This window comes from Monodelphis domestica, chromosome 1 (assembly GCF_027887165.1).
Source record: "Monodelphis domestica isolate mMonDom1 chromosome 1, mMonDom1.pri, whole genome shotgun sequence".
NCBI classification, from domain to species: Eukaryota; Metazoa; Chordata; class Mammalia; order Didelphimorphia; family Didelphidae; genus Monodelphis; species Monodelphis domestica.
The window spans coordinates 535782110-535791484 of NC_077227.1; the positions used below are offsets into that span (position 1 = coordinate 535782110).

The 9375-nt window shown below is 41.6% G+C and overlaps 1 protein-coding gene across 1 annotated transcript; it reads right to left on the reverse strand.

Moving 5' to 3' along the window:
- Positions 1-330: 330 nt before the first annotated feature.
- KCNF1 (potassium voltage-gated channel modifier subfamily F member 1) lies at positions 331-2950 on the reverse strand. The gene is made up of 2 exons (XM_001371827.4): positions 2519-2950; positions 331-2258 (listed from the first exon to the last, which is right to left on the reverse strand). The coding sequence occupies exon 2, from the start codon at positions 2198-2200 to the stop codon at positions 725-727; it is 1476 nt and encodes a 491-aa protein (XP_001371864.1). The 5' UTR covers positions 2201-2258; positions 2519-2950; the 3' UTR covers positions 331-724.
- Between the last annotated feature and the right edge of the window lie 6425 nt (positions 2951-9375).

A 9375-nucleotide genomic window follows, 5' to 3' on the forward strand; every position in this document is an offset into this window, starting at 1 on the left:
GATGAGAAAACTAGATGCAGAGAAGTCAAATGCCTTATAGGCATCTAATCAATGGGAAAGCCAGGCCTCGGACCCAGGGCTCCATGTCCAGCATTCTTTCTACTCACTACTATCTATATGGAGCTGTCTGGAATGTGGCAAACCTCCTTAACTTGACATATCCCTACAGTGTGTGCTCACATCTTTAATTAGATCTGGACTAAAAATACTCCCCCAGCCCCTGGCTCCACACCGAAGGCACACAACTCAGGGATGACAGTCAGTTTGGGTGTTGGAACCAAGCAATGACTTTTGTGGGTAAAAGTCCGGGGACAGAACCCAAAACACAGGTTTGTGGTATATAGAGTCGGAGGCTTTATTACACCAGATACAGAACTGGGAGTTGGTCAGATGGCACACCCAAATTATGTCACAGCTAGTGCCTGACATGTAACTAACACACCTCATCTTCTCGTTCAGGGATGAACTGCCTTTCTACTCACCTCTCAAACCTCTACCTTTCATGAACTATTGGCAGGGAATAAAAACAAAGTCTTACCCAAATGGGGCCCAGAAGTAATTAAGATTTGTATTCAGGTGGAGGAGGAGGGAAAGGAAAGGGAATGAAGGGAGGAGAGAACAGCTTTGAGGCCCCCAAATGACAATTCCTGCAATATCCTCGACAGCAGCTCATCAGTCTTGTGTCCAAGGGGAAGGGCTCGAGCCCCCTTTAAAACCCTGCCATTCACTTGCAGCTCTGAAGCCGGGTCCTATAATGTTTCTCATCTGACAAGAGGGGGATGAAGGTGTCACTGTGGGAAACCTTTAGCCTGCTGCTCCACAGAGGGACCTCCTTCCCTTCCTGCTGTGCCTGAGGATTGTCCAGGTCGCTCCGGGAGCCCCCAGCCCTCCCTTCACTGGAGTTGAGTTCCATCAACTCCAGCTCATGCTTGGCTGCCGTCTCTAACACTCTCTGCTTGTTGTAATACCTGACAAAGTTGTTGATGATGGGGTGGATGGGAAGGGCAATAGCAATGACCCCACAGAGGAAGCTGATGGCAGCATTCAACTTGCCTAGAGTGGTCTTGGGATAGATGTCCCCATAGCCCACTGTTGTCATGGTAATGATGGCCCACCAGAAGGATTGGGGGATGCTTTTAAAGAGTGTTTCTGGGTGACTCTGCTCCATTGTATAGCCAAGGGCAGAAAAGACAAAAATCCCAACAGCCAAGTACATGAGGAGCAGCCCAAGCTCCTTGAAGCTCCGTTTCAGAGCATAGGTTAAAGTCTGCAGTCCCGAAGAGTGGCGTGCCAGCTTAAAGATCCTTGCAATCCGCATGATGCGCAGGGCTTGGACTGCCTGTTGCACATTGGTCAACTCCATCATCCGGGCCCCAAAGTGGGTCAGAGTCAGGCTGACATAGAAGGGCAGGATGGCCAAGACATCGATGATATTCATGAAGGACAGAGCAAAATGGAGCTTGTTGGGAGACGAGATGAGCCGAAGGACATACTCAAGTGTAAACCAGCCGATGCAGGCAGTCTCGATGTTGTCCAGCGTGGGGTGTTCCACATGGTTCCCTTCGTCGTCTAAGATCTGAAGCTCCGGGATGGTCCCCATGCACATGACTACTGATGAGATCAATATCAAGAGGAAGGACAGGATGGCCACAATTCGGGCCGGGCAGGAGGACTCGGGCTTCTCCATGAATTTCCAAATACACTTTTGGCACCTTTTCCAGCGATTTTCTGAGGCGTCCACTCCCAAATCATCCAGAATCAACTGGACTCTGCGAGCGATTTCCTCCAGCTCTTCCCGTTTCTCACTCAGGTGACTCTTACAGCAGTCATCCAAGAACTTGAGGTCCACTTTCCAAAACTCCATTTCATTCTTGAAGCAGATGGGGCAGATTCCCTTCTTCATGTGAATCTCCCCAAAGTAATAGACTTCGATAACACATTTGAAGGCATCAGGGTCCCGGTCAAAGTAAAATTCTCTCTTTCCTGGGTCATAATCATCACACAGAGAGAAAATGGTATCATAACCCCCAGCCAAACAGTTGATTAATTCAGCCAGCCGGGTTTCTGGATACTGGCTCAGCAGGTCTCCATACAGGACCTGCCTCACTCCTCCGACATTGACCACGATCTCTATGTCTTCAGTGCTTTCTGACCCGTTACTGTCCAGCTCCAACAGGCTGGAATCCCCTGCCACATTCATCCTGCCTTCTTGACTGCTCCCGGCTTCTACCCAACCCTCACCAGGCTGCCTGCCTTCTCTGTGAAGACAAACGAAAGCACAAGTCAAGGATCATATAGTGAAACTCTGAATGACTCCCCTGGGGTATCAGGAAGGCTCCCGGCAGGCATTTGCAATCTGTCAGAGCTTACAAGGTATCTAACAGGCTGCAGGGGAAGGACTGGGCTGCCGGAGGGAAGGAGGGAGGGAGGGAGGGAGGGAGGGAGCCAAAGGGGAACTTGAGCCGGGAAAGACTACTTTTGTTTGATTCAGAAAGAGGAAAGAGCAAAGGAAACTCACCTCCTGCGTGGGTGCTCCAGATATTGGAGATCCTGGTTTTTTTCTTCCTGAAGTGATGTCTCTTCGTGGACTCAGAAGCATTGCCAGTTGCACAGATTAACTGAAAGAGGAATCATCCACAGGCTTCAATGGGTCAGATGATCCAAACTCTCTTCACTGGGGACTGTGGTCACCCCCATTGGCCAGCAGCTCCAGAGCTGCTGGCTGGGCTGCTGCCTCGTGGTCCTCCGGAGTTTACTTGTGGACTCCAAAGGAACAGTAAGTGGAAGTGTGCAGAGGGAGAACTTGAGCTTGTTTTTCCAATGCTGTTTCTAAACATAATAGGAATTCCAGGCTGACGTCAAGAGCTTTCAAAACTGTACCCTCTTCTGGTGAAATTTAGCAAAGCACAAGACAGCTTCAGCTCACTGCTGGGAGCAAGTCTGAGCGAGGAGGGTTAGCTGCTACAGCTGCCTCCTCTCTGGCACCTGTGGGTGCAAGGGAACCCATCCTGAGCCTGACCATTGAACCTCATACTCTTCTGCCCTTGATGAAAGGTTGTACAAAAAGGATGACCAGCCTCCAAATAATTCAAGCCATATGAAATAAATTAAAAAAAAAATAAAGGTCATTCAAAAAAGGAACACCTAGCTTTAAGGTACCTTAGGTCATATAAAATAAATAGGTCATATGAAAGAGGAGCATCTAGCTTTAAATTGATGTTTGTCATATAAAATAAATAAAAGAAAAGAATAAAGGTCATGCAAAAAAGGAACTGCTAGCTTAAAGTTACCTTAAGTCATATAAAAGAAAAGATTAAAGGATATACAGATATACAAAAAGAATGTCTAGCCTTCAAATAGTACAAGCCATATGAAATATATTTTTTAAAAAAGAATAAAGGTCATTCAGAAAAGGAACAGCCAGCTTTAAGTTACCTGAGGTCATATAAAATAAATAAAACAAATAGGTCACATGAAAGAGGAACATTCAGCTTTAAGTTAATGTTTGTCATAAAATGAAGAAAAGAATAAAGGAAATGCCAAAAAGGAACACCTAATTTTAAGTTACCTTAGGTCATATTAAATGAATAAAATAAAAGAATAAAGGATATACCAAAAGAATGCCCAGCCTTCAAATAATACAAGCCGTATGAAATAAATTTTAAAAAAGAAGAAAAAGGGTCATTCAAAAAAGGAACATCTAGCTTTAATTTAACATAGGTCATTAAAATAAAGAAAAGAACATAGGTCATACAAAAAGAAAGTCCAGCTTTAATTATGAATTGGAGACAATAGACTTAGTGTAAAGTATCAGAATCTTTTACTGATAGCTAAAAGCTTGTCCCTGATCAATTCCAGGAATAGAAAACTCACTACTGCACAAACACTCTGGTCAAAAAGTTGGACAATTCTAATTGTTAGATCTTGTTCTTTTTTTCAAGAACTCTGGGCTGGATAACTCCCAGAGCAAGTCATCTTACTTCTTTGGGCCTTGATTTCTTCCTCTATAAGAAGTTTGGACTAAATGATTTTTTTAAACCCTTACCTTCCACCTTGGAATCATTACTGATAATTAGTTGCAAAGCAGAAGAGTGGGAAGGACTAGGCAATTGTTGTTAAGTGATTTGTCCAGGGTCATACACCTAGCAAGTATATAAGGTCAAATTTGAATTCAGAGCCTCTTATCTCTAAACCTGGCTCTTATTCTACTGAGCCACCTAGCTGCCCTGACATTTCTTTTTCATTCTAAATCTATGACCAGAGACTTCTCTGATCCTCAAATTCCTCATCTCTCACACATTGAAAATCATAACTGATTTCTAATCCCAGTTAAATTCTCACTGGCATACTCCCTGGGTGACCTTGAACAAACCACTTAGAACTGGATTGGACCTTAGAGAGATTTCCTCAGTAAAATGAAGGCATTGAACTAGACAATCTCTAAGATCCCCACTGGCTTTGAATCTCATGGTCTGTCTCTTCAAGGCTAATAATACTTGTCCTTCCAACCTGACATGAACATCAGTGAGTGTCAAATGAAAGAATGTATGAAAAGCCCTTTGGCACCAGAACCATAATCAACACTTCTATTTCTATAGGGCTTTGGGTTTACAAAGTACTTTCCTCAGAGCAACACAGACCAGAACATAAGGAAAGCATTATTAACCTCATTTTATAGGTGAAAAAGCAGAAGTTCAGGGAGAATATGACTTTCTCATGTCAGAGCCAAGTTCTAAACCCAGACATAGACATATAAAATCAAAGAATTTGGTGAAGGAACCAGAGGAACCATCTAGTTCAAATTTTTCAACAAACAAAAGCTCTCAACATTTAGAATTGTTCAACTCTCTGTTCACATCTTTTATGAGGTAGTGAGCTCCCCATCACTGGAATTATTCATAGGATCATGGGAGCATAAGATTTCTAGAGTAAGAATGACTGAAACTTGGAGATCACCTAGACCAACTGCTTCATTTTACTGATGAGGAACCTGAGGTCCAGAGATGGAAAATGACTTGCCTTCAAGTAGTAAATGGCAAAGCTAGAGTTGAAACCTCCATCTTCTTACCCCAGATTCAGGGTTCTTTTCACTAGATGACACAGAACTGCATTGGGAGTCAGAAAGAACTGAGTCTAAATCCCACCACAGACACTGAGCTGTGTGACCCTAGGCGAGTCACTTAAACTTTGTTTGACTCAGCTTCCTCAGCTTTAAATGGGGATAATGATAGCACCCACCTCCCAGGGTTGCTATGAAGATTAAATAACACATGTAAATTGCTTTACAGATCTTAAAGTGGTTTATAAGTGTTAACTTGCATTATGGTATAGTGGGGATTCCTTTTACCAGTGGGTTAGACTAGATGACCACTGAGGCTCCTTTTTTGACTCTCAAAACTATGATTCTGTGACATCAAACCTAGAGTCTTTCCAAATACATCTAATATTCAAGCTACAAAGTTTCTTTTTCCTTGATCCTTCAGGGATATAAGTTGGTCAATCATTCAGGCAGCAAACTCTTCTTAAGCACCAATTATGTTCTGGGGACATGGAGAAAATGAAAAGCATGATCCCAGTCTAAAAGAGCATCCATTCTAATGGGCAAGACAAACAAAACTTAACACACACAAAAAAAATTAAACGCCAAAGATACATACAATGATGCGTGTGTATGTGTGATGAGATGGGAGCATTAGGGTGGGGATTCGTTTCAGATGTAAGTTAGAGATCAATAGGATATGGTGGTGGGATATGTATAATGGTGATGGGGCTCCCAAATCACTGGGATAGAGAGAATATGACAGGGGCTAGTATGCTGGTCATTGAGGAACGAGTCCAAGCAGAATGTCAGTAGCTTCGAAGAGCAAAGATGTGGCCTGAGGGAGTCCAGATAAATGTTAGGAAGTAGCCATTGGAGATGTGTCTGATATATGGGGAATGCAGTGGATAGAGGTAATTTGGATCCAGAAATGAAGCAGGGCTTCCAAAGCCCCGAAGCAAAGAAAGAGTCTAAAGCCTGGCTGCCTTGGAAAGCCCTGGGACGAAGACAGAGGCAAGAAAGGAGGAGGCGAGAAAAGGCTAGCTCTTATTTTGTTTAGAAATGTGCATAGTTTCTAATAAAGTATTATATAATCATCTGGAAATGCCCATTTCCCTAACCCCAACCCCTACATTCAGTATTATAATTCTTCCCATTGCTCAAAGCTCAAAGATCAGCTATTCCAGGAAGCCCACAGTTCAACTGCCTGCTGCTGGTTCCACTTGGATGTCCTGCCATCATACCATACTCATGACAGAGACGGAAAATTTACAAGCTGCCAAGAGAGAATATTTTATTCTATCATTTTAGGGAGGAGGAAACTGAGTCCTAGAAAGAGAAAGCAATTTATTCCATGTCACATAGCTAATCAGTAGAAAAACCAAGACTAAACTCTGTCTCTTTACTGAGTCAAATGTTCTTTCCTCTATGCTACTGTTTTTCTACCACATAGTTCAGGACTTAATTATATATAAACTCCTTTAGGTTGTTTATTGTTGTTCCTATGTGTTCATCTCCTCTCTAAAATCAGCTCCTCTATCTTGACCATCCTTCCTGTCACCCAAGTGGGAAATCTGAGTCATCTTTGATTCCTCCCTCTCCCTCATCAACCACTCACACCCACTTGATCATCAAATCCTTTCAATTCTTCCTTTACCATATCCCTCCCAGCCAACCCATCTTTTCCATTCCCATAGCTACCATCCTTCTTCAAATTCCCTCCTTTGGCACTATTTCAATATATCCTAATTGATCTCAATACTTTTAGTCAAGTCATAAGTCAAAAATAATTTTATTAAGCTCTGATTATCTGACTGACTCTGTGCTAAGTGCTGGGGATACAAAGAAAGAACAAAAATAGAGAGAACAAGAAATAATCCCTGCTCTCAAGAACCTCACAGATAACTGGGGGAAATAACAGGCAATCAGCTATTTACAAACAAGATGTATGTGGAATAAATTGGAGATTACCACACGCATGCTACAAGAACAATTTTAATAAAATAGCATTTTCATTATATCAAAATCCTGTTCAAACACTTTAATCGACTCCAAATCACCAACTCAATAAGTCCAAATTCTTTAGCTTGATAATCAAGACTCTCCATAGCATGGCCCCAACTTACCTTTTCAGAGTTATCTCCTACTCCAATAGAATCACCATCTTGGGATCTTAAAAGTCATCAATTCCAAATTTCCACCCACACAGAAATCCCTTCTACAACATTCCTGAGAGGTAGTCATTCAGCCTCTACTTGAGACAGCAATTCTAATAAGATATAAGAACACAGACCCTGCCCTGTCTGGGATTCTGATTCTGCCACTTTCTTCCTTTCTACCCTTGAACCAATTTCTCTTTCTGGTTCTCCAGTTTCTTGGAATGTAATAATGAGGTTGGGCTATAGTTTCTAAGGTCCCTTCCAGCTCCTAAATTTTATATTGCTATTAGCTTTTCTAGTGAGGAGGAAGCTCATTACCTTGAGGTTCATTGCATTGTTAGACAATCTTAATTATTAAACATTTCTATGGTCATCCCTTTGCTCCAACCAAATAGATCTCCTTATAGTCTCCTCTCAAATGAATTATCCTCTCCTGACTTTTTGTACATAGGATGAAGTGATTTGGACCCATCTAGATCTAACCCCAGAGAGTCAATTGTTAAATTTCATAATAAAAATTGACACCTCAAAAACTGGTAAACATTACAGATCAGGGCTTACATTATTTTGTTGATTATCTAGACTGAAGAAAGTGTTAACAATGCAGAGATTAAATGTGAAAATTGTGGGGGTACATTTTTTTTCTTTTGGAGAGCCAATAGATAGACATTTAAAAGCACACACTTACTTAGGATTATTAGATCAAAGACAGAGACCTTAGAGGCCATAGAGATTAATCCTCTTACTTTATAGTAGAGGAAAATGATACCCATAGAGATTACATGACTTGTCCAGTGTGACTGGGACAGAATCCAACATTCACTGTGCCATTTAGCCACCTCTGACATTCCATTTCATCTGTTAGGAATGCCTTCTCTTTCCCATTTATCCTTAGCCTTCAAGAATCAAGCTCACTTAACCCCAGAGAAGAGAAGAGAGCATCCTACCTTCATTTTAGAGGTGGAGCACTATCATTATTATTGTATGCTTATAAAACAGGATGCAGTGTTCATTGTTTTTGCTGGATTCTCTCTTTTCCTCTCTCTTTTAAATTCTCAGCTAGATGAAAGAAGGGAGATCTGTTCAGCAGGGAATGTGACATAACAACAAAAGCATTAATAAAAAATAATAAAATAAATATTGTTAAAGGTGTACATTCAAGTCCTCCTACATCCAGGAAACCCTCCTTGAGAAAAACAAGTTACCTATTTTTTCCATACTATAAAGCTGGATAATATGTATTATTCATACCAATCTTATGCCATTGTACCTAAGTAGTTATCATATGTAACACTGGAGCTTAGAAGAGAAAGTCCTGGTTAGAACTAGAGATTTGAGGCTCATTAGTTTAGAGGTAATAGTTACCCTCAACCTTGGGAGCATATGAGATCACTGGAGGAGAGGAGAGGGAGAGGGAAGTGGAGGGGGAGGAGAGGAGAGGAGAGGAGAGGGGGAGGGGGAGGGGGAGAAGAGGAGAGGAGGGGGGGAGGGGAGGACTGAGCATTCATCTTTCAAGGATAGGTAGAGGTAGAGAAAGAGGAGACAGCAAAGGAAATAGAGGACAAAAGAGAAATAAGATTGAGTGGTATCATGTAAACCAAGGAAGCAGAAAGTTTCTAGAAAAGGATTGTTCAGTTGTGTCCGACTCTTCATGACCCTATAATGGAGTTTTCTTGGCAAAGAGACTGGAGTAGTTTTCCATTTCCTCCTCCAGTGGATTAAGGTAATCAGAGGTTAATTAACTTGCTTAAGATCAAACAGCTGTTGAGTGTCTGAGACCAAATTGGAACTCAGGTCTTCCTGACTACAGGACCAGCACTCTATCCACTGAGTCACCAGCTGCTTAGAAGGGGATGGTGGTCTGCAATTTAAGTTTCAATTATTTTGTTACTGCTTGTGTCTCAATATATGATGGCTTTCCAAACCATTTTCTGGAATTAACATAGAATAAGATGATAGCATTCTAATGAAAGTAATCAGAGATATTTAGAAAAGTACATACAAATCAAGGTTTCTGGGGAAGGGTGGCAATTTTAAAGGAAGAATTAGTACTGGATTTGGATGTTAAACTTAACAGAAAAAAAAAAAAGATGCTTCCAATAGCAGGCATTTATATGACACCTTAAGATTTGTAAAATAATTTGTAGTTATCTCATATTATCCTCACAACTCTGGGAG

Coding starts and splice junctions, on each gene's coding strand:
- KCNF1 (XM_001371827.4), bottom strand. CDS start 2,200: ATGAATGTGGCAGGGGATTCCAGCCTGTTGGAGCTGGACAGTAACGGG.